Source organism: Falco peregrinus, chromosome 10 (genome assembly GCF_023634155.1).
Source record: "Falco peregrinus isolate bFalPer1 chromosome 10, bFalPer1.pri, whole genome shotgun sequence".
Classification (NCBI taxonomy): Eukaryota; Metazoa; Chordata; class Aves; order Falconiformes; family Falconidae; genus Falco; species Falco peregrinus.
In genome coordinates, this window is record NC_073730.1 from 6,864,922 (window position 1) to 6,888,801 (window position 23,880).

The 23,880-nt window shown below is 44.6% G+C and overlaps 2 protein-coding genes across 12 annotated transcripts in view; both read left to right on the plus strand.

The window, feature by feature from the left end:
* Positions 1-77: 77 nt before the first annotated feature.
* LOC106112097 (torsin-1A-interacting protein 1) lies at positions 78-14,198 on the plus strand. 5 transcript variants are annotated; one of them, XM_027778621.2, is made up of 7 exons: positions 78-101; positions 481-570; positions 1,892-1,960; positions 5,639-5,758; positions 7,102-7,161; positions 9,724-9,783; positions 11,668-14,198. In XM_027778621.2, the coding sequence occupies exons 1-7, from the start codon at positions 95-97 to the stop codon at positions 12,468-12,470; spliced, it is 1,209 nt and encodes a 402-aa protein (XP_027634422.1). In that variant the 5' UTR covers positions 78-94; the 3' UTR covers positions 12,471-14,198. The 5 variants fall into 5 exon arrangements, with proteins under 5 accessions (XP_027634422.1, XP_027634420.1, XP_027634419.1 ...); XM_027778619.2 differs by lacking the exon at positions 78-101 and adding an exon at positions 151-372 and having other exon boundaries at positions 5,666-5,758; XM_027778618.2 differs by lacking the exon at positions 78-101 and adding an exon at positions 152-372.
* A 4,500-nt stretch (positions 14,199-18,698) lies between these two features.
* Positions 18,699-23,880, plus strand: part of CEP350 (centrosomal protein 350) — a 76,385-nt gene continuing 71,203 nt past the window's right edge. For 3 of the 7 annotated variants that reach the window (XM_055815710.1, XM_055815709.1, XM_055815711.1), the window contains exon 1: positions 18,699-19,070. The gene's annotated coding sequence lies outside the window, so the exon portion shown is untranslated. The remainder of the gene's footprint in view (positions 19,071-23,880) is intronic. The other 4 variants (XM_055815712.1, XM_055815713.1, XM_055815714.1 and 1 more) reach the window with 3 other exon arrangements.

The window sequence follows — 23,880 nt, forward strand, 5'->3', positions numbered from 1 at the left end:
ACTCAGGTTTGAGGGAGGGTTTTATTGAAATAGGAATAACATTTTATTTTTCACTGCGGAAGAATCACCAGTGACCATGTGAATTGTAAAGGCCATGCTATGTAAGTATTTACACAAGGTAATCATTTAGTAACTTTCTTTGGCAACTTGCAAATAAAGTGATGCTACCTGTAGCTGTAGTTCATCCAGGTCAGAAATCATGAGCCAGTGACCAGCAGGGCGGTCGGGCTGTACTTTGAAACCTCCCGATGCAACATTTGTTACATCCCCTCTTATTTTTCCTTGAGAAAGCATTCTTCAGTGTCCATGTTCTGCTTTTACACCTTGAAAGAATGGCACTTAACATGGTATTCAGTGCTGGCACCCAAGGAGGTATGCATAATACATCTCAGGAATATTAGCTTGCTTCTGGGTGAGACTGCAACAGGTACAGTGGGCAAGTGTAGCATTAAAATCGTTTTCCTTTTGAAATGTATGCAGACAAGGTAGCTGCAGAAGCGAAGGCTGAATGGCACGTCCCTCACCCTGCCTGCTTGTTTGAGCGCACAGAACTACTTCATTTCAGTACAGGTACTCCATTTGTGACCCAGTCAAACCAGTAACGTTGCCAATGTGAGCGTGTGTGTTCTGGAGCACCGTAGGAGATCTGTCCTTACGGATGCCTTTTCCAGTACGTAGGAATCCCTCAGAATTTGTAAGAGGGGCTCGGCCGCTGGTTTCCAAACGGGCCTTGGAGCGTGGCTGCCCCGCTCAGTCAGCACCGGCGCGGCGCTCCCCGAAAGCGCTCCCGCAGCTCCAGGCCTGGCCCCGCGGAGCAGACTGGCCACAGGCGGCCGCGCAGCGCCGCCACCGCCCCCCCCCGGCGGGCCCCCGGCAGCGGGGGGCGGGGAGCCCCCGCCCGGCTCGGGGCACGGCCCAGCTGCCCGCTCCAGCACGCCAGAGGCCGCGCCCGGGGCCGCCCGAGGCGCGGGGACCCAGCGCACGCCCGCCCCGGCCCCTCAGGTGCGGGGAGAGGAGGCGGCCGGGCCACCGGCGGGAGCACGGCAGCGGGCCGAGGCCCGTCCGGAGGGCTCCCTGGGCCCGCCCGGAGGGCTCGGTGTTCCCGGCCTCCCCGCAGGGACCCGGGGCTGGCCGCTCCCCGCTGCCCGGCGGGAGGGGGCCGAGGGAAGGCCGGGCGGCGGCCCCGCTCCCTCAGCGGGGGGGGGGGCGCGCGGGCCATGGCGGGCCTCCCGCCGTACCACGTGACGCCGCGGCGCCCCCTCCGCGCGCAGGCGGCGGCGCACGGCCAGGCGGCGGAAGCGGCGGGCGCTGGGCCCGCCCCGCGGCGGCGCCGGCGGGAAGTGAGGTTCGCGGAGCCGCCCCCGCCGCGGGAAAGCGGCAGCTTCGGTCCGGCGTGGCGCGGAGAGGCGGCGGTGGGCCGGGGTGGGGGGCGGTGGGCGGCGGCCAGGATGGTGGGGGGTAGCGAGGGGCAGGCGCCGCCGGACGCCCCCGAGCTGAAGCGCAGGCGGAAGAGCCCCCGGTTGGCGGCGGCGGCGCGGGCGGAGGAGGCCGAGGCGGAGGCTGAGGCCGAGCTCGGCCCCGGCGGGGCGCTGGAGGGTGAGCGGCGCGGGCGGGCGCGTGTAGCGCCCCGCGGCGGATCCCGCGGTTGAGGGTGCGGGGAGCGACGTGAAACGGCGGGCGGGCGGGCTGGCCCCCAGGGGGAGGCGGGGGGCGGCCCGGGACAGGGGGTGGGGACGGGCCCGAGGCGGGGGCGCCCTCCGGCTGGGAGCACGGGGGTGCCCCGCGGGGAGCGCAGGAGCGTGGTTCGCTGCCCCTGGAAGGCTGTCAGGCCCGGTGGGCTGGAACGGAACCGCCGGGCCCCGCCGCGCCTTGCAGCTGTTTCTTGTTGCAGGAGCCGAGCACCCCTTCGGGACCCCGGAGCCCTTGACCCGACCCCCGATAAGGGCGCGCAGGTCGCCAGGTGGGTCCGAGCGCGGGGGGGTTACAGCGCGCGCAGCTCCGGGGGGACGGGGCCTGCGGGGCTCAGGCCTGCAGGCGGGGACATCCCACCGCCGTGGCCGTTCCCTGCGGCGGACCGGAGGAATGCTGCTCCATCTTCCCGAAGGTCGGGGCGTGCGGAGCATGCTGGAGCCCTTAGCGGCCTGTTTCACCCCGATGGTGGTGAAACACCAACCCAGGACCTTGTCACAGCACGAAAATGGGTGATACCTGACGTTGCTAACACCGCTTTGCTTTCAAAGGCTGGATTTAAATACGGTACCTGGAACTGCAAAACCAGCTCGCTTTGAGGCTGTGCTGTGTGCAGTGGGCAGCATCACTTATGAGGAGCTGCATAACTGAGGCTGCTCCAAGCGTATATCCATACTTGCTTCCCAGCGCCGGGCTGGGCAGGCTGATGCATTATCTCTGTGTGGCACCTTCTTCTTTCTTTAGCTGATGAAAACTGCATCCTCCTCAAAACTTTAGAGAGATGCTAACTTTGTGTAATGCAATCATGTGGCTTTAGCCTGGTGTTCCACCAGAAAACCGCAAGCAAGCTGTTTCCTTCCCTTTTAGTTTCTTGGTCTATTTTGAGTTGAGAATGGGGCAACTCGCAGATGGATGAGTTGGCCCAGCCCAAGACTCTCTCCCATCCTGTCCATATTCTCGCAACAGGGCTGTCTCCAAGCTTTTGTTGCAGCTGCAGCACATGCCCTTAATGACGTGGCACTGCCCTTAAAAAGGGCTGCCAGTGCTGTGCTTCAGAAGCAGAATGTCCAGGAGGTGTGGAAAAACCTTATCTCGAGGGAGGAAGAGAGGCTATGAGTATTTCTTTTGGCAAAGTACAAAGGTAAAGCTGTGGGAAGCTGTTGCTCCCAAACAATGGCATAACGTGTGGGGTATTTTCAATGTGGCTGGGCTGCTTTAGGAGGTGCAGCTGAGTGTTGGCTTTTTTTAATGTAGACACCTCTAAAAATGAGGTTGTGGGGAGAAGTGTGCTCCCCCCACCTCCCTGCACTCTTAACAGTGGTATTTGATCATAGTCATGACAGGTGTAAAAGTATAATGTTTAGAGATGCTAATGCTTCCTACAGAAATGAAGGAGCAATTTCCCTCCCCGCAGTCCTCCCACCTGTAGCTATACAGCATTGGTTTCTTGTCTGCTGAGTTTAGGGGAATGCAGGGTCTATGAGGTGGCGGGACAAGCAGGCTGGATTTTTATAAGGATGTAATTGCTATCCTTCTCTGAGAGCAGAATGGAAGCAAAACCACAACTAGAGAAACCAGTTTCTGGCTTCTGCTTAGAGGTTTTTTTAAAATAGAGATTAGGAAACTTGCTTCTAGAGCTACAAAGCTTTGAGAGCCTACAAACCCTGCCTCGAATCAAGGCATCTTCTGGATCAGTGAGCTAAAGATACAGACTGGCAATCTCTGTTGAAATTGTCTTAAAATATGCCAGCAGAGTGTATGATTGTAGGAGTTAAAGGCAGGCACTAGGTGGTTTTGGCACTCGAGTTTGTGCTGTCTGCAATGGCTGTGGGATGTTGCAGCAGGTGTGTCGAAGGCTTATCTCTGTGATGGAAGAGGTTGAACCTGCAGGGTTCAATCAATATGTACTAGACTTCATAGAACAAGTTCCAAGGTGTTAAAATAGTAGCTTTATATTTTGGTTTATAAACGTGTAGTTTATGGACTCGCTGATTTTGAATCCCTTTGACTACACCAGTGTATGGAATGGGGATAGTCAGATCATCAGTGTCTCTTGGCAGGTGGCTGGCTTGCAAATTTCAGGTGGATTGGAAAATCCTCACTAGCTGCCAGGGAGGCAGGAATGATCCTTTGGGTAGGAGGCTTAAGGCCTTGTAAGGAAAGAACAGGCCTGTCTGGAATGGAATTTGTGTTTATATGTATTTCTAGGAAAGTTCAACTTGATAAAGGGGGAGTTTCCTTTTCTCTGTGGGGGATGCCATGTGTGCTGTCTGCTTGCACTAATACTCCCTGTTGGCGATACCCGGTGTTACAGAAGGTGCTGGTTCACAAGCTGTGTTTGTGTGAGAAACAAAGTTGTGTGTATTTAAATCTTTCCTTTTTATGTTAGCTTTTAAGGACGCTTTGAGAGACATGGGGTATTGATTGATGCAAAGAAGGGGGCAGGAATGAAATGCGTGGACTGCATAAGTAGCCCTCTTTAGATTCATAGATCTTTCTGGTCTTGTGATTACTAGCTGCTGCTACTAAGGAGATTTTCTTTGCAAAACCTCAATACGTTATGGGTATGTTGTTTGGCATTCCTGAAGCTCAAGTAATTTGGTGAGGATCTTCATCCTTAGCTTGGTGAGAAATAGATCACTCAACAGCTTTTTACGATGGTTTTGAAAATACAGTATCCACCCTGCTATGTGCAAATACTTTACGGTTGTACATGTGACTTAATAGCTTAGTTTAAAACTTGCATTTTTCTCTCCTGTTTGTGTTTTTTGTTTGGTTTTTTTTTCTCCTTTGTGTGCTTCACATACACTGGTGTGCTAAAACTGCCAGAACCTATTAGAAAAAGGTTGTTTTCTTTTCTTGAAGTAAAATTAATCAACACTAGGTGGCAAGCTGTGTGTTGCCCTCATATGTACAGTAAAAGAGCTGCAGAAGAAACACATTAAACCCTGGGAGAACCCAGTTCTGTTAAACGAATACAGGGGCTCAGTGTGAATGTTACAGAGAAGTTTTACCAATTGTATTCTTCCCTTTACCATTTCCTCTGCTTATGCCCTTCAGCTTGATGGCTGCATTGTGGTCTGTGTTCCACAGCTGCACTACAGCTTTGTTCCGTACCAGAACATTTTCTGGGCAAACGTGTGATTGTACTTTATCCTTTGAAACTTCTTTTCCTGGTGTTCTGCTTTTGACTGCCTTTCCAGCCCCGACCTTTGCTCTGTGACTCTTATCATCTTACAGGGCTTTACCCTTTCTAATTAGTAACATTGACTAAGTTGGGGCTCAGCATCTGAATGGCTGCGAAATTTGGCAAACGGTGTAAAGGTGCTGCTTTAGATTATTTCCAGCTATCTGAGAGGATTAAATTAGGAGCTTAGGTGTCCTAAATTGCCATTATGGCTAATGAGAGAAAGAGACCCAGCTAAAGGATAGCTTGGATTACATAAAAAGGGACTTAAGTTCTATATTTGCTTCTCTCTCTTTTCCCCTCTGTCTGTGGAAGACAGCGCAATTATTGTTTGTGAGTTGTGTTCCCAAAGCTGTGGAGGAAATTCTCTTTACTCCCACATTTGTGTATTTACTGGTTTACACTGAATCCTTTTAGTGTAAGGTGTTTCTTGGTCCGTTTGGTGTCTTGATACCTGGGTTTCTTTCCAAGTGTGTTTAAGCCAATGGCTCCTAAAAATAATTTAAAAAAAGGTTTGTGGTTGTGTAGACAGCTATGTTTGTAGTGAACTCAAATTTACCATAACCTTTTCGAGTCTTAGTTGCTTTTAGTTATATTTTAAGAAAGTAACTCTTGGGAGATCGCAACATAAATCACTGATTTAGATCATGTATGTTCTGAAACTTTGTCTTCATCCTTCAATTTTATGATGATATGAGCACAAATATATATGCACCTACACTAATCCTCTTTTTCTTTTTTATCTGTTTTGCCTCCTAACAGACAGTTCTTCAATTTGTTTGGTTCCAGAGAGTCCAGTAAATGAAAAAGCAGAGGCTTATGACAGTAACGAACCCGAGAAACCAGCAGAGTATCAACCTAACATTTATACGCTGTTAAAAGGTAACAACACTAGTTTTATCAGTACCTTTTCCATGATGTAACAAATGGTTGCTTAAATGTGTTAAATTGCATTCTTTCAGTTCTGTTACAAAAGGGGAGTTGTTAAGTTGAAATCGGAATGGATGAAGAAGTTGGTGTGTTTTTTGGAAAAAAAAAAAAATATTTCAGGGTGTGCTCCTGCCCATGAATTAGATTAAAACTGATTGTAGTATGACAGTCATCTGCTGTGATGTAAAACCTTAAAAGTTCAAGAAAGCAATGTTTTAAACTTTGATAAATACATAGCTGTTTGGTTTTTTGAAAAGCAAATGAAAAAGATGAGTTGCATCATACCTGCTTCAAAAACTGTTATGAAAGTGGGTCTTTAATTGCCTCAGGCAAAGCAAAACAAAACTGTTCTTTTTCTAAACGGATGAGTTGCTTTTGACTTTAGCAGGGGGAACAAGTGATTTCAAAGTGAGAGAGCACTTCTGTTCATTGCTTGGGAGATTTTTCTCGATGTGTGTTCCAGAAGCGATAGGGAAATATGAGGAAGAAAATACAGGATACTTTTTAGCCTAGGAGAAGGTAGATGTGTTATTACAGGTGGTTTGAATACATCTGAACAGATACGCTACATAAGGGAGATTTTTAGGAGAAGCTGGTGACTGGTTAGAGAGTAAGGTTGGGGCTTGCATGAATTTGGTCAGTAGCAGTCCTAATCACACAGTGTTTCTGGGGGAGCACTGACAGCAGCTGTGAGTGCAGGCTGACAGAACACAGGCGTGAACCAGGTAGCAGAGATGTGCACAAGAACATGTCGGTGTCAGCCTGCTGTTTGCCAGCAGCACACACAGGCATTTTGCTCAGGCAGTTCAGAACATGCCTGTGTTTGCTGGAGTCCCTCTGGTCTGAGAGCAGTTGTTGTTAAGGTGGTAGTTTTACACTGTTTATTTTTGGGTTTCCATCCTGCCGAATAGTTTCGGTTTCACAAGTGACAAAACTTGTACCCTCCGTTATCAACCAATTAGTGCTGCTAATTTCCCATCCTTTGCATTTTGTCATTGTCACATCATTATTTTTTTAAAGGAAAAATAGGAAGGATAAATTTGTGTCATATTGGGAAAAGCAGGTTGAAGGGCCAAATTAAGCTCCTCCTATTAGATAATAGTAGCTTTCTCCACCTACAGAGGGGTCCAAGAGGCTGGTCTGTGGTGCAGGTTTGGTTTGGCAGCACAGCGTATACTCCTTCCCTAATAACCTTTGAAGATTTCACAGAAAGAGCTAAAAGCAGTATGGCTTGTCTGTCTTATTCTGACCTCTGATGTGATAACAGAGTTCTTTCATTTGTGCTTTGGTTTCAGAAAGAAAAGCTGACTTCCTTGAGAAAAATCAAGAGCACTACCACTCAGCTACATCACAGAGTAAGTTGAAAAATAGTTAGTCTTTCCCTCTAATTAAATGAAAAATACAGAATTAAGGTTTTTCTCGTGCCCTGGAGGACACTGTCTGGGAAGGCTGAAAGGGACCCAGGAGGCAGATCCAAATGGAAGCTGGAGAAGGCAGCAATTCCAGAGCCCTTCCATGAGGTTATTCAACTGACTGACCGCATAAAATGACCCACTTGGTGGGGTTTTTTTTGGCTGGGTTAGGAAATGAAGTTGACTCATGGGACAATCAGTAAGTGCAGAGCATGTACTAGTGGCATTGTCAGGGTGAGCTGAGGAAGGGAACAAAACCACCTTTTGGTTGCAGTAAATGTTAAATTAGTTTGAACACATCACCTTCCCTTCTAGCCTTTCCCTGGGTAATGGTGGCCTGCTGTGACTGAATTAGTTGTCATACTCCTGGAGAGGAGCAGCATTTTTCTTTGCTGGCAAACTCCAGTCGGGTCGTGTAACGACCAGTTCTTTGTGTTTCAGATTTTTGTATTTGTTGTTGGCTTTTTTTGGCAGTTTTGTTGCTTGAGTGTTTTTTTTCCTCTTGGAAGAGTAGTTGAAAGAAGAGGAAAAATTGTTCTGAATTCTTAGTAGCCTTCTGCTCTTAATGTCTGGGCATTTGTTTCTATCTTGAACAGGTTTAGATAAACAGAATCTTGTAAAACAGAATTCAGTCTGGAGAACCTGGGGGCATTGGAGTTTGGGGTTTTTTTGTTTTGGTTTTTTTGGGGGGTTGGGGGGGTGGTTGTTTGTTGGGGTTTTTATTAAACCACAGTGCCTTCCGGAAGAGAAGCTTGTCTTGTGGTAGCTGCACATCTGTGAAACGCCTTTGAAAAATGAATTGATGCAGGGAGTTCTCGCTCCTCTGGTACTTTTTCCTCTGCTGTACCAGAGGTAATAGACGCTGCAGAAGTGACCAGTTCTGTATTGAGTGAGAGCTCTGGAGAATCACTTGAAACTCTGAAAGCTCTAAAGTGTCTGCAGAAGTTATGCCTTTTGAGTTAGGCGAGACAAATAATTTGCTTGGCCTTCATGCAGATTGTGTTGTAAATAAGGCAAGATTGTTAGGTAGGATAGGATCTGTTTTTAAGCTGTTTATTGAATACTTTTTCCTTCAGGGTACGAATCACAGCTGTCTCCTAAATATGAAATCTAGTCTTTGCCAACAGGACTACATTGTAAAACATTATAGAATTAGGTGATTTTAATCTGTTAACTATTACAAGACTTATTTAAGCGTAGCCAGTTACAAGCTCCATGTCTGTGCTGTATCTCAGAGTGGGGGCTTGAAATTACAGAATAGTGTAGCTTGTTAAGCTAGTTAAGCTCCAGCTTAAACCAGAGCTGCTTTTAGCACCTTCTGCAATTACATTCATACAGAAACAAAGTCACAGAATTTATTTTAGTGTTCTTGAAATAACTACTGCAGGGTGTGTTTGTTCAATTTATTCTCAATAGTGCCATTGACAGTGTCCTGATTTGGTTATATATTATTAAAGAGCCTTCAGCTTTGAACCAGTTGCTGTAATTCACAAGGAGCCAGAAATTCTTGTGTCTTTTTAATTAACTGAATGCAGAAAACATGCTGACCAGTAATTGCACTGTATATATTCATACTGGTCTCTTGGGAAAGTTGTTCATAACACTCTCCTTATGGATAATGTCTTATACTTTGCTGTCTGAGCCCATTTAAATAAATAGACCAAAAGTAGAAATTGAAATTAGAAGCTGAAAGCTTGCATTTTTATTTAAGAGCACAATTCATCCCAAGAAACTGACTGCTGGTGAAGCAGGACTCTGACCCAAGCTAGATGGAAGGGGGTTATGAGACTGTGCCGCTTTGGTTTTGCTGCTTATGCCTTGCATCGTGGTGTTTTTCCAATATGTGTGTTAATTGAGCTTCCATTTTTCTGTCCCTCAAATTCTGGAGCAAAATCAGGAATTAATTGAGACATAGTATCCTTGTGCAGAAAACAGGTTGTTAAATCTTTGCTATTTTGTCATCTTGTCACTTGAAATGCCTGTTTTTTATTAGCATAACTTCTCAAGAGTTAGAAGTCCTCGGGGATGATCTGTGATAGGTTGGGGACTTGTGTTTGTTGTGCAGGATTGTCAAGATGGCTTAAGAACTGACATTTGGCAAATAGCGTAGATAGAGAGTTGGTCTGCCAGTTGAGTGGGACTTCCAATAGTGGTGAACATGTCCTTTTCCATGTTCAAGACTAGCCTTGCTTGAACACAATGATGCAGAAAGGAACAGAAAGCCTCATACTTGATACAGCCCTACCCAGGATGGGGTTGCAGCCTCCTTTGCTCCTACTTAGCAGGACAGTGTTTGCTTCAACAAGGTGTTAGGTGAGGGTGCTTTGTTAACCTTCGTGTAACCTTGGTAGACTTTTGTATGTAAAAGCATAACTAAGAATAGCTTTTTGTTGAAAATAATGCAGTTTGGTGATTTCATCTCCCTGCAAAATTCTCTGCTGGAAGATTGCTTATAATTGTTGTCTTAGTATTTTTCTCATATTCCTTTCTCAATCTCTTTAACAGGAAGAAGTAAATTTCGAGATCAGTCCGGAATAAGGAAAGAGTCGCAGCCTTTAGCCAGAAGTAAGACTTCTGCTTTCACTTCTATTTCACACTTGTGTTACATTTAACCATTTTCATGCCTGTTCAAATATTAGATTTCCTGGTAGCTGGTGTTAAACAGGGGGTCCTTGCCAGAGCAGATGACTTGCTTGCTAGGGCATGTGTTTTCAGCATGAAGGATGTGTTGTCTGATAGGTAACATTTCCACTTGAATTGAAGGTCTTCCATCTGTAGTGTTTACAAGACTTGCTTCAAGGTTAAGACTGGAGCAGGCCTAGTGGTGTTCTTATTTAACAGGTGTTGTCCTGATAAAAGTTAGGATATGAAAAGGTAGCATAAGGTGTACAGTTCTTTCCTGTACCCAGGGAGATTAGTGTATTTTGTCACTAATTTTACTGGGAACAGAATCAAGCCTTACAGAATCAGACTTGTTTAGGTTGGAAAAGACCTTGAAGATCATGTCCAGCTGTTAGCCCAGCACTGCCAAGCCCAGCACTAACCCATGTCCCCAAGTGCCACATCTGCACATCTTTTAAATACCTCCAGGGGTGGTGACTCAGCCACGTCCCTGGGCAGCCTGTTCCAGTGCCTGACCACCCTTTCAGTGAAGACATTTTTCCTAATATCCCATCTAAACCTGCTCTGGCACAGCTTGAGGCTGTTTTCTGTTGACTGGGCCTGATCTCCTGGTCATCCTGTACGTGCTGCATGGTGGCACTCAGGATGAGTTGCTCCATAACCTTCCCTGACACCGAGGTCAGGCCGATAGGCCTGTAGTTCCCTGGATCCTCATTCCAGCCCTTCTTGTAGATGGGTGTCACATTTGCTAACCTCCAGTCAATTGGGACTTTGCCATTTAACTGGGACGACTGATAAATGATTGGAAGTGGCTCAATGAGCACTTCTACCATCTCCCTCAGTACCCTTGGGTGGATCTCATCCGTCCCCATAGACTTGTGTGTGTCTTAGTGGTGCAGCAGGTCACTGACTGTTTCCCCTTGGATTATGGGGCCTTCATTCTGCTCCCCATCCCTGTCTTCCAGCTCAGGGGCTTGGGTAAAACAACTGAAGAACAACTGGTCTTAGTATTACAGGCTGAAGCAAAGAAGGCATTAATTACCTCAGCCTTTTCCTCATTCTTTGTCACTGCTTCCCCCTGCATCCAATAAAGGACGGAGACTCTCCTCAGCCCTCGTTTTGTTGCTGATGTATTTATAGAAAGTTTTTTTCTTTTATGGCATTTATGCCTGTACCAGATCAAACAAGTGTTAATTTAATTGAAATACAAAACCAAATCAAAATATCTGATATTCTGTATTAATCTTGTGCACTGTTTGCTGTGTGTATGCTTTGTGAAGCTGACCAATCCAAAGATCACAAACATTTTCTGATAGTGTTGATCACCAGTGTTTGAGATGCAAAGACTGCTGCAGAAATTATTTTTATCCTTATGGGGATAGGAAGGAGAAACAACAACACAGAAACCATTCTGGTGATGCCAGGTTTTGTATAGGGCTTTTTCTGCAGAGCCTAAATGTAGGGAAAAGCTTGATGTTTTTCAGAACTGTTTTAAGCTCTTAGTTTGGATTTGATTAAATAGAATATTGATAAACTTTCAGAAGAGCTCCTTTTTCAGAAGAATGTCCAATTTCTTAGTCAATCTAAAGTGTGTAAAAATGTCCTTTTTTAATGCTGTCACTTCATTAAGTTGCTAAATAAGTTCCAGGTTCTTGCTTTTCTCTTTAAAACTAGAACATCATCTTTCTGCTTTTCAACTAATGTACCAGTAGCTTGAGAGTGGGATGAGTTCATTGATTTCTACTGTTTTGTCTTATTTTCCTCTCACTAGTTGACTTCTGATTCCTTTTAAAACATTTTCTTCCTGTTTGCTGCTCTTTTCCATAGGTCACAGTGAATCGCAGGGTGGATTTCACAAGAGCTGGACTTGGTTACTGGTTCTGTTAATTAGTGTTCCATTGTTTTATTTCATCTGGAGTGGAGTTCCACGTCTTCTAGATGCAACTTTGTCAAGTAGAGATACTCAAATTCTGCAAGCGTTTCGGGCCCGGATGAAGAAACTACAAAATACTTACCAAAGTCAGGATCCCAGTCTGTGGAAAAGAACCCATGTGTTGCTTGAGAAGCACCTTAACGCTTCCCACCTGCATTTGGAGCCAGCCATTTTACTGTTTACAGCTGGCCAAGAAGCTGAGAAAGCACTGAGGTGCCTAAGTAATGAGATTGCTGATGCGATGGCCTTCTCCCAGGATGCTACTACAATCAAAATTAATGGGGAAGACAAAGCCATATTGGATAGTGACATTGTCAAGCTGGAGGTAGATAATGAGCTCAGCTCTGGGTTCAGAGAAGGCAAGAAAGTAGCAGTGGTGCATCGATTTGAGTTACTGCCTGCAGGCTCCACCCTGATCTTTTACAAGTACTGTGACCATGAAAATGCGGCATTTAAGGATGTGGCTCTTCTACTTACAGTTCTCCTGGATGAGCAGTCGCTTAGAAAGAGCCTCACCTTGCAAGAAGTGGAGGAGAAAGTCCGGGATTTCCTCTGGGCGAAGTTTACTGGTTCAGATGTCGCTAGTTCTTATAATAGCATGGACACAGATAAGCTGAGTGGACTGTGGAGCCGTATATCTCATCTTGTGTTGCCTGTTTGGCCTGAAAAAGACCTCCCTGTGGAGGGATGCACATAAAAGTTATTGCAGAGGGCTCAGGAAAGGAGGAGGACAGAAAATGTATGTAAGGGAAGAACTTACTGTGGTTGCTGAGGTCAGGCAGCATACAGTCCTTTCTATGCAGAGAAATACCACCAAGTGGCAGGGTTGTTTCTGCTAAAGTAACTGGGACTTCTCTAAATCAACTGCAGAATGTAAGCAAGGAACTTGCTGGTTGTTGGTAAGTTGTGTTCAGCGACTTATTCAGGCTTGGTGTCCTGGAGCTGGAATTAAGTCTCTACTAGTGCAGAACCACTCACTTGCTTCTGAAGCTTATTTGGTGTACTGTTGCTATGAGGATCCTTTTCTGGTGGTGCATAAAGCTGGTATGGCGTTTAAGAAGGTAATAGTATGCAAAAACATCACCTTCATCTGCTAGAATTCCTTACTTTTAACATAAGAAAAAACATAAACTGAAAATTATGATAGGTGTGAATCTAAGCACAAGCTTTTTCTTGGTCCATCCGATCACAACATAGATGTCAGCTGTCTCTGGTGGCTTCTAGAAATGGCAAAATTGCTTGAAAGGTTTGTGACTTGTAGAGAACCTTTCAGCAAGTGTTTCTTCCTTAAAGGAGCCTGCCCCAAACAGTTCTGGAGAGGAGGAAAGCTGAGGTACAAAGGATTGTTTAATGTTAGTAGTACTGATGTCAGTTAAATAATCCCTCAGCACCTCTTCGCCTTGCTGCTTCTAGGAACTCTTTGACAAAGTTTGGCAAGTCTTAAAATTTTGGGAGGAGTGATAAAATGTCAGCCGTGTATGTACTATCTCCTTTCCAAACAAAAGTTTAGGAAGACATAGGTTATTTCACATTTTAATAAGATAATTATTTTTGATCAAAATAATTTATTTGTGGTACTTGGTACCCTAGAAAAATAACCTTTCTTCATGTGTCTGCATATAACCAGTTGCTTGCTGTATAAGCTTCTAGTGAAGAACAGATTTGCAATGCATGTTTTTAAAATACATTTTTTCTAGTGTGCCTCATGCTGAGAATCACTCACACACCAGACTAAAAACATGTACTTGTTTCTATTTTAAGTGTTTAGCGTAAAGAAATAAGAGAATTGCAGCACTTCCATTTTATTGCTGTTACCGTATGCTCTTGAACTATTGGTCTGTGTGCATTTGGTTGTATTGAGTATGAAGGAATGTGTGAAGACTGCTCTCAAATTAATGGGATGTTTTCTTGTAACAGCTGAGAGGTTAGTGACTCTCAGACCCATCCTTTATGCACAAGCCCCTTGAGCTGTCCTGTTGCAAAAAGTCCTTCTTAACCAGGAAAACCTCTTGAGGTGCTGGAGTTTCTGGCTTCTTTGTGCAAGGAGAGGTTTGGGGTGTTAAGTGGAATGGGTCAAAACTACCTTAAGCATATAAAAACGCAGTTCGAGAGACATGAAGCTGTGGTCACTTCAACCAGAGGTGGATTTGTGCTAACTACTGAGAGCTAGTAGTGGACAGTGCTTTTTATTTTAATGGGAAGAAATGTCAACAGTAAAAAGACATGGAAGTGCTGCTGTTCTGGATGTTTAAGAATAGCTCAGGAAGGAAAAGATGGCATTTACATTTTGGACATTTCACTGGACAAATGTTTTTTTAAGAAAACAACTGTGACTTATTTCCAAGTATGTCCTGATAGCATATTTGTTTGTATATTATGTAAACTATTTTAGTAATCATTAAAAATAAATATGTTTGTTTTATAAGCTGTTTTTAAGATGTCAGTTGAATTTTAAGTGGTCAGACTTTTATTTTTTACATGTTTAACATTGTTTCTTTTGCCTTTGACCAAATACACACACCTAAAATGTACAACCTTTTCCAAAATTTAAGAAACTTGAGTGGAGTGGTAGATACTGAGATGCAGATGCATTTATTTGATAATATCAGGGCTTTTCTCTAACAGGGAACACTTCAGGAAATTGTAACAATTCTGAATTGTCTTTTACTTGGTGTTCTTGTACTAATTCCTCAGTTCTGATTTCAGCTGGAACTAATGATAAGATATGGTTCACTTGCTTCATTAGTCTGATACGAGAGTCAGCAGCTGACAAAAGGGATGACTTCATTCTTGTTCCACTCCTAGCTGCGTGTTCCTGTACCTCTGCTGGTGCAAACTAGTGCACTGTGAACTGGCTGGAGGGAGAGTCTTACTGCAAACGAGCTTAGGAAAAAAGTATGTAACGAGCAGAAGTGGCAACCACAAAAAAAGACAAAGTGGTGACATGAAGGCAGGAGATTCCATGCTGTTATACAAGTAAAACACGTAATCCAGGTTATTTTCTGTTTCTAAAACTGCGCCCCCCGCCCCCCGATTATGGGGTATTAAAGAGCTATGTACCCATTTTAAGAAAAAGTAGGAGGGTGCCTGGAAACTAAAGATATAAAGTTCTATGTAATGTAGACAAAGGAGAATCGCGCTGCTTTTTTTTGTTAACTGTAGGGAAAGATAAATCCGAAGCAAATTGGTATATGCAGTAGCCCCTTCTGGAGGATGGGAAAGGCTCAGGATTAGAAGACTGTTCCTGGTCTAGAACTAGTAGGTCCTTCTTGTAGCTGTTTGTGGCTTTGTCCTTTAAAGGCTGTCATTAAATGTCCACAGGTACTTAATGCAGATCTCATTAAGTAACTCCTCCTCAGCCAGAGGTGAAGAGTAATGTCTGTCTGTGTTGCTCACAGGCAGCTGATTACTATCCTCCTTGTATAATTATTTCATTGCCTGCAGTAAGCATAGCCATTTGATGTTTTCTAAACTGTAAAATACTTTGGCTTCTTCTAGGGAAATCTCACATCTGAAGTTGAACTGTCACTAAGTGTCAGCAGATCAGCAAATTGGTCTTTGACAACAAAAATGTGCTTACATAGACAAAGGCACCAGGTCTGGCCTTGGGACTCAAAAGGGGATGTTTCTTGTTCTGTGGCCTTACAAGGTACAGACTTTGGGCAGAACATAATCTTTGGGGAGCCAAACCAGCTACACATCAATTTGCAGACAAAATTTCCAGCACTCTGCAAATTGAACTGGAAAACGCAGTCAGACTGCTCCTTGCGTTGCCAGCAGACAGACCCCTGTAGCTGGCCAAAGCCCCCTTGCAGATAGCCATCCCAGGTGGAAGGTGGAGCGTGGCCCCTCTCCTGCTGTTGCCTTTGAGCACCTGGGAGGTGGCAATACCTGTATTTCCTCAGCAGTGGTTGTCCTGAAAGGCACCCAGAACAATGCGCAGCCCTGTCTGTTGTTACCTTGTCTCTCACACCCTGCTCTGAGTCATGTTGCACTGAGCAGTGGAGTTTCGAGCATGCTAAGCGGGTTCGTTAAAAGGACTAATTTTTTTTTCATGCCAACAAAAGCATTTTATAATTTTTCACAAATTAAAAAGTTGTGGTTTTCATCTCTATTTCTGAAAAGTAGGTTTGTTTTGAAGTAATAAAAGATTCAGCTCAAACTGAGTGTAAAAGGCCAGGTGAGCTCCATGTTAAGGTAGGCATAAAAGTATTTGCTATACAGAATGCAGCTATATGCACCATCTGCGGTGCAATCGCCAGCATGCTTTATTTGGGGGAATAAAGAATCTGGGTTTGGAGGTGTGTAATGATACATAAACAACTTGCCAGATGCTGTGCTAGGACTGTGTAGCACAGCTGGAAAACTGAGAACAAATCTGAAGTGATCCCTTTATTTTATAAGCCTGAATCATGTAAGAACAATTTTCATGCATTGTTTCTGCTGTAAGACAAACTGCAGAATTGTAGGAGTATGGAGCAGGAGGTGGGGGTTGGATCCCGTAGTCCTCACAGCTGTCCTGTGTCTTGTTTTATTGTCAGCTCCTGACAGTTGGATTTATAACTGAAGGACTGAACAACCTCATTCCATGTCCAACAGGTGGAAGCACCCTTCCCCAAATTCCTCCATGGCTCTCGGGAGCCATGTCAGTCAAGGAAAGGAGGGGGGGAGTCTGGGGGGCTTGAGCCGATCTTTTGGCTGCAATAGCCAGCTGCCCCTTTCTAATTTTAGAAGGGGTGCGCAAGAGTAGTATGGAGTGGAAAACTTTCCAAACCTCTCTCTGAAAGCTGCAATAACCAAGTTAGCGTAAGATGAGATTGTGGCTCTTTACTTCTAACTTAGTATCTGTCTCCATCCTCTACTTTCAGTGCTTGGGCAGTGCTTGCTGCAGTTATCTCCGTTCCTTCGCTATTTAATGAGCAGTTCATCAAACTGGAGTGTGTTCCGTTCTTTTTCTCTCAGGTGGGGCTGTTTGAAGGTAAAAGTTTATTTCTAATCTTGAAGAATTTCACAAGATGATTGCATTTTCTGTAAGAATGTCTTTCTCTTTTCGTGTGATGTTTGCCTATCAGACCTTTCTGCTCATTGGTAGGGACTCTTTGGAAAGTTTTACAATTCAGTTCCACTGGCAGATACAGAGAATAAATATAAGCCGTATAGAAGTAAAACCAGTAGACAAACATTCCTTTTTAACTTCAACTGAAAACAAATGATTTTGATGTTTGAGAAAATCCTAATGTGATGTTTGCCTGAAGATGAAAAGGAGGAGCATGAAACTAGATTAACTGCTTCCAAGCAGAAAAGAGAAACTATGTTTAAAAGCATAATTAAAGAGGTAGGTGCATTACTAAAGTGCTGAATAATTTAAATAGGTTGCCAATCCAGCAATATTAAGCAGTGAATTTAAGCAAACGCTAGGTGATGACGGGGAATGTAGTAATGTAATTTGCCCTAGTCTGCAATCAGGGCTTCCACAGACTGTAGTAATACTGTTTTCATTGTCTGAAATTGTCATGATTATTATTATTATTACTTACAGTCTTCTCCTGTGTTTGTGAGGAGATTTGCTCTTTGACAACTCTGGAGGGAATTAGGCCCTACTTCCCACTTTTTCCCATTGGAGCTGTGCTCATCTTTTGGTATTCAAGTACTTTTTCCCTTATCAGGCAAAACAAAATAGTTTTCAAAGGTTTAAGCACTGACATGTCAACCTTACATTTTGTTTCAAAGGAGGTATGCTGACGCTGGAAAATATACTCTGTAATTAATTTGGTTCTTTTACATACACAAACTAAGGTTAAATGTGTATCCTGTAATTGTGACATGATTAAGTTCTGCATTGCCTAAGCTTCACAGCTGTAATGGTCTCTTGGTGTTTAGGGTGTTTTCATATGGTGTTCCCTTACTGAAATAATTTATATGCAAAGTGTTGACCATTCACTAGAGGGGAGGCTATGTAAAAATTGTTTAATCTTTTTTGGTTAAGAAAAAAAAAGCCTCAGTAGTTTTAGTGATTCTTTAGTAGTTGGGTAGATAACTCTCCACCCCTGCTCCCCCAAGAAATTAGGCATCTGTAGTCAGTTGTGCTAATGACTGAAAACCAGACTCTGGTGAAGTTGTAGACAAACCCTGAAGGAGACATTCCCAAAATAACTGTAGGAAGAATATTTTTTTTTCCTATTCTAACAACTTCCCTTCTTCAGTGGAAATAATTTTGTTATAGCTGGATAACATCTTAAACCTATTTTTGAAATGTGGGTGGCTTTAATGCGTCTTCGGGGTGGAATCTGCAACAGAAAGTAGTATCCTAACAAACTCTTTGGGGTTTGTAATGACTGTTAAAAGGGAAATTAAGCTAGTGGTAGTCATCTCTGAAGTTTTGCAAATGTTGTTTATTTAAACTTAAATTTGGCAACTGGGAACCTGTAATTGGAGCCACTTTCATTTGGGAGAAAAGAAAGATTATTTTTATAAAGATGACTTAGTTATGAATAGAAATGACTAAAAAGTGGTGCCCTAGTTTCGACTGAAGCTGCTTCAGGAATGCCAGCATCAGCGCTGGCACCGCTCTGCAGCTGAGGTTTAATAAACATTGCAAAGTCCCGTTCTTGCATCCAAACCCAGAGCTCTGCCACGGCTCTTTATTTTGATATCATTTGCATGTGGACTGAACCGGCAAGTCAAGCCTGCACAGCCGTCGGGGGGAAGGAAATAAAAAAAAAAAAAAAGCTTTGAGGAACATACTGGCAAACCCCTGCGGGGCTCAGGGAGGTTTGCCAGGGCCCGAACCTCCCCAGCCCCTGAGGTGACAGGGGGGAAGCCGGGCCCCGTGAAAGGTGCGCTGGGCCGGCGCCGCCTTCAGCCCTCCCCGCCACCCCGGCTGCACCAGCGGCGCCGGGCTCCCCTCCTCAGCGGGATAGGCTGCTCCCCGGGGGCGCCGCCGCCGGCCGCCCCGCTGCTCGGCTGGGAGGCCGCGCTTCAGCCAGCATGGCCGCCGGCGAGGGGGAGCGGCGTCGCGCCGCCATGTTGGGAAGGTCCGCGGCAGGGCCAGTTCTCGCGAGACTTGGCCGCTCGCTCCCGCCCTGCCCCGCGCCGCCGCTCTCGCCGCCGCTGCCGCTCCGTGTCAGTTGCTGGCCGGTAATGGCGACGGGCTGGCGCCGCTGAGGGGGCTGCGCGCCGGCGGTCAGCGGAGCCGAGTTCGGGGCGCCGCCAGCTCCCGCCGCCCTGCTGTCTGCTTCTGCGGGATGTGCCGGGACCTGCCCCCGGGGCAGCGGGCGTCGATCGCCGCCACGACCAGGTGAGGAGGCTCCCCCGCGCCGCCGCCGCCCCAGGCCGCGCTCGGCCCGGCGCCGCCGGCCGTTGCTGTCCCGTGAGGGGCCGGGGCGGGGCCGGGTTCGGCTGCTGGCGGGGGCTCGGCGGCCCGGGGTGCCGGCGGCCCAGGTGCCGGCGGTGCTGCCGGCTGTCACTTGGCTCGGCCTCCGCTGGTGCCGCCGCCGGGCTCCGCCGCCCTCTGCCTCACCCGCCTCAGCCTTGAAGTCTCTTTCCTCTTCCAGTTTTAACTTGTTTTCTCCTGCTGGTTATATCAGGGGTGGCGGAGGAAGGCGGAGGGTCGGGCAGCTCTGGTTCCACTGTTGTCGCCTTGTATGGGAAAACCGCCGGAACCAGGCTTTTCGGGGGAGCCGCGCCGGCTCGGCTCGCTGTCCGCCCCCAGCGCTGCGCCGGGCCGCGCCGGGCCCCCCTCGGCAGCCGCCCCGCTGGACTGCGCCGGGCTTGCGACGGCGCTTTTAAAGTTTAAATGTGTAGAGGGCACGGGGGGCTTCCTGCCCTTGGGCTGGGGCTGGCTGGGCTGCGGAGGAGGACTGGGATCGCTTGGTGTCAGCCCGCTAAAAGTGCGTCTTTGCATCCTTGGGTAGCATCTGCCCCGAGTGCTTTGTGACTTTGTTGTCATTTCATCTTGGCTGTTGTTGGCGTGAAGGTTTTTATGCTAGTGTGACTGTGGCTTTTTCTTCTGTGGGTGCAGTTTTCTGTGGTACAAAGCCTACTGTTGATGTATTTCTTCTGGAATAGTTTATCTGGCTTTGTCTTTGGATATAAGCTCTATCTCAGTGAGCAAGCGTCTCCTGGCACGTCACGTACATACATGCACATAGGGGTTTATGTGTTAAACAGCTTCATTGTGTAGATGAACCATCCAGTGTCTTGCAATTGAAAATTTACAACTTTGCTCAGTTCTGCATTTTTATCATCTTAAATTCCTTCACAGTGCCTGAGAGCATACAGGCTTGAAAACTCATTCAAGAGCCTACAGCGACCAAAAGTATACTACTTGTGGGACAGGCATGCTGGAGCTGTAGACAGTCGGGTGCTTGATTGTTGTTTTGCATGTGAGCTCAGAATGTTCTGTCGGTCTGTCTGCATGGACAGGCTCAGTTACGTGAACTGCTTGCTCTTTCATACAGTTCTGGTTGCTACAACAGTTTCATTAGGTCATGCTTTAGATAATTAAATGCAACTGAGGGTGTGGCCACGCAAACACTGTAAACTGTTGAAGGCTTCAGTTTCTGTGACGCTGCCTTAAACAAAGGTATGCTGCATCCACTAAATAGAGCAACTTAATTTATGTAGCAATGACACATTTCTACAAGGGGCCATGGTACTGCGGAAATTATACTGCTGATTGGTGTAGGTCTGGTAGACTCCCTAGGCTAGGTGTAGTGTTAACTGAAGGAATGTGATTTTAAAACTATAAAAACACTTTGTGTGGATTTGCTTTACTAAGCTTACTAAGCTTTGGTGCATAGCTTAAGTTTGCCACTGTAACACTGGAAAGACTTTACAGATATAACAGTCCCAGTGTGGATGGTGTCGTTCATGTCTTCAGATAACTTGATCAGCAATTTGTGCCACCATAGTAAAAGCATACCTTAAATAGGTAAGACTTTAATCTTGGAATTGCTGCATTTACTCTAAAGGTTTTATTGGCTTGCGTATACTGAACTTTCTGTGTCTCCTTGCACCTTCCACTAGACATACTGCTGGTTTCTGCTGAGAAAGTTATGTCAAACACACCTGTGGATAAAGTCGTTAACGTGATTAGTCTCGTTGACTTTAGTGTGCCCAGATGAGGCTGTAGTCCTGTTAACATCTTTAAAGTTAGGCATGTGTTTGACATCAGGAGCGTTAGTATGCATAGCCCTCGAGCTATTTTATATTGCTGTATCAGTGGCAGTTAGGTGAAGTTGTACAACATAAGGTGAGTGAGCATGATGTGCTGTTGCTGCTTCTCTTCCCCCACTTTGACCAGTTCTGGCATTGATTGTGCAGCAACCTGACTCAGTTTGGTAAACTGGTAGAAAACCAACCCAACAAGAAAAAGAGTGAATAATTTTCTGCTGGGTTAGTGAGCTGGACTGGCTTGTGATGCAATCAGATGAGCACCGCATCTATCACAGAGGAGTCACAAGTTTGCTGGGGAAGGTGGGGAGGAATATATGCATTCCTTCATCACTGCCAAGTTGTTCAATCTCAACTCTACCTTAGAAATTTACATCAGGAGCATGACTTTTTTTTATCAGTACAGCAATGCTGTTTGAACTGGCTACTAATGTACATGAACTAATATAATTAATGCTATTCAAACCCGTCTAGGGTGTATTAATAGGAGAACAGGTATAGTGGTTTAATAACAATAACAGAAGGGTTTTGGTAGTTGAGTGCAGAGAGAAAACCTTTCCAGTATAGTTAATATATTAGGCATGTGGCTGGATCACAACGAGTATAAAATTTATCCATAGAACAGATGCAAGTGCTTGGAAGATACATATATCTTTCTCATTGTGCTATTGATGTAATAGACTTCAACGGACTACTGGATTGAGAATAAACTTACTTGTATGCATAAGTTTGAAACCTTTATCAATATACTGGGGAAAGAATAGAGCAAATAAATTAACTAATCAATTATGCGATGTCAGTTGAAACTTACTGAATGCTAACAAAAATTCTGGTGTGTTTTAGCTTCGGAAGAACACTCCTCACTGATGGCAGAATTTCACACTAAGTTCGATCCATGGCAAAAGAGTGTAAAAGCTTAAAAAAAGTTTTTCTCTGATATTTTCCAGTCATTAACATGATGTGTTATGATTGCTAATAGCAAAATACATTAGGTGGAAGTATGCTGAAACAGAAAAGTCTGGATTTAGGGTTTAGTCACTTTAAAGCTTTTAATGGGATAGAATTATTTAAATATGAGAAAATATTTTATTGCTGTTTTTAGCTAGTTCAAGGAAGTGTCTTCTCAGCAGAGTCCTGGTATCAGTCTTTGTAATTCCAGGTCAGAGACACAGCTGGTGGTCACTGTTCACCTTGTCATGGGGTTTTGGTTTGTTGTTTTTTTTTTTCTTTTCACATCTCATGTCATTGAGAAGTTTTTCAGACACTACTTCTGAATGCAATTTCAAAGCGAAGGTGTCAAACTTGAGAGAGTGACATTTGGCATATTTTCCCTTAAGTTTTCATGCACTTTATTCTGATTTGACAAAAAAATAGCCATCAGTCTGTAGTTGACACAGATGCAGATAAAGTTGCTGCTCTGCTTGTATGTGCTTGGTATTGTTGAGCAGTTGAAAGCTGTTGTCTTAGACTCCCAAAATTGGCAGGTCTGGTTCTTGTACTTGGCTGAGAGGATTGCTTGTGAGTTCCATGAAGATTCCTCCGAGTGGACTGTTCCTTGTGAGCTGATACAGGACTTGAAGAATTTGAGCATATTCTGCTGAATGGATTTATTATGGGCTGCAAGAATTGAAATCTTCTACTGTGCAGTTTCTAGTAACTGGAGATGGGACCGAGTGAACTTTTGTTTTGAAGGCCAAGGAAACAAATGCAGGAGTGTTTTATTTGCTCTTGAAATGAGGGTATGTTGCTTATTTTCTTTTCCTTCATAAATGCTAAGGTCTTTGAAGTCAAAGAAAATACAGAACTTCTGAATGGATAGGCAAACCCTTGTGTGCATCTCCTTAATAAACAGATGCATTATCTGTGCCTTTGTACTCGATTTCTTCGTGAACAATGAATCGAGTTTCACTAGCTGTCACAACATTCATTTCAATAGGTTTCCTCAGAGTACCTCCTAGCACGTGATGTAGCAGCGTAAGACATTCAATGCATTTTACTTTCAGTAAAACTGCTAATCCATTTTTAGTGCCAGGGGTTTTTTTCATCACTTTTGCATCACTTGTGATGCATCAGAGACACTTCTGCACAAGTTGCCATGTCATCTTGTGGCAGAATGGCATTGTAAATGTCCATCCTCATGTACAGTTGGAGAGAATCAGATTGAGAAATGTTTCATTTATAGAAAAAATATATATATAAAATATATATAAAAAATATATAATATAAACTCACTATAGTTTGGATGCAAATTTAGCAGCTGGCTAATGCCAGTGATTTAATCTTACAGCTCTAGGAAACATATTTGTATTTTTCTTCTGTATTTTCTGACATTTGATGGGTGTATGACTGTTGATGTAATTTATCTTCCTGGTTAACAGTTAGAGGTAGTGACATGTGCTTTGAAATTCTTTATTACTTTTCTGTTTGCATGTGTGTTGTATCTTGATGGCTCATTTTTTTTAATAGTACTTCAATATCCCTAAAAGCTTTTAAAATGGTTTTCTAGCTTAAGACAGATCAAATTTTGTTGGTGTGTTTCTTTCACTTTTGAAGCTTTTTTTGGTTTTACTTACTGTTTTCCAAAATCATAGTGATTGGAATGTGAGTTCTGGTATATTTACTGTTTGCATTATGAGACAAAATACTGCGTATTATCAAAACTTTTACTTATTCAGAGTAGCTAACATGCAAAAGCTCCTTGCGAATTGTTGATGTTTGTTACTTCAGATTTGTCTTGCATCAATTTTACGTAATTGTGTCCATTGTCTTTACGTACAGCCCCACTCTTGGGGTGCAGTGTAGTCTGGACCGGTAAAATATTTCTAAGTCAAATAGAATTAGCAGCCGGTCAGATTAAATACCAGAAAAACTACCTTTAAAGGCACTCCAAATAGTTTGAACTCACTGACTTTTTAGCTCAGCACCGCTTAAAA